Source organism: Pteropus alecto, unplaced genomic scaffold, assembly GCF_000325575.1.
Source record: "Pteropus alecto unplaced genomic scaffold, ASM32557v1 scaffold17, whole genome shotgun sequence".
Lineage (NCBI taxonomy): Eukaryota > Metazoa > Chordata > Mammalia > Chiroptera > Pteropodidae > Pteropus > Pteropus alecto.
The window spans coordinates 636,060-636,499 of NW_006440645.1; the positions used below are offsets into that span (position 1 = coordinate 636,060).

The window sequence follows — 440 nt, forward strand, 5'->3', positions numbered from 1 at the left end:
GCCTCACCTTCAGTTTCCGCCTGGCGTTGAACTTCTTCAAGCAGTCGACGGTCTCCTGCCTGTGCATCATGGAGGCCACCGTGGAGCGTTGCTGGAGGAGAGAGAGAGACACTCAGCCGCGGGGTGTAACACGCGTGACGCACACAGGCTCCTCAGCTTCCCGGGTCCCTGTGAACGGTGCCTGCGCCCACGTGACGAGCTTGTAAGAGATCAGTCGCAAGAGGTCCCCGATAATGAAAGAAGGACCTCGCCAACCCTGTTTGTGGCCAGGAAGCAACATCTATCTACAGAAAGCACGCGAATGGGTGTCGGTGACGTCCCGAATGGTCTTTGAGTCGGTGTCTCTCTGCATTTCTGCCGGACTGCCTTTCCGTCACCTAGCATTCGTCGCCCTGACATGTGACAGGAATTCGCTGACACCTCTACACTGCCCCCGGCGC

The 440-nt window shown here is 58.4% G+C and overlaps 1 protein-coding gene across 1 annotated transcript in view; it reads right to left on the reverse strand.

Moving 5' to 3' along the window:
• The window catches only part of CAMK2D (calcium/calmodulin dependent protein kinase II delta), a 137,601-nt gene that overhangs the window by 26,778 nt on the left and 110,383 nt on the right, over window positions 1-440 (reverse strand). Inside the window, exon 11 of the mRNA XM_025050918.1 lies at window positions 8-91. Within this exon, the coding sequence (XP_024906686.1) occupies window positions 8-91 (84 nt within the window). The remainder of the gene's footprint in view (window positions 1-7; window positions 92-440) is intronic.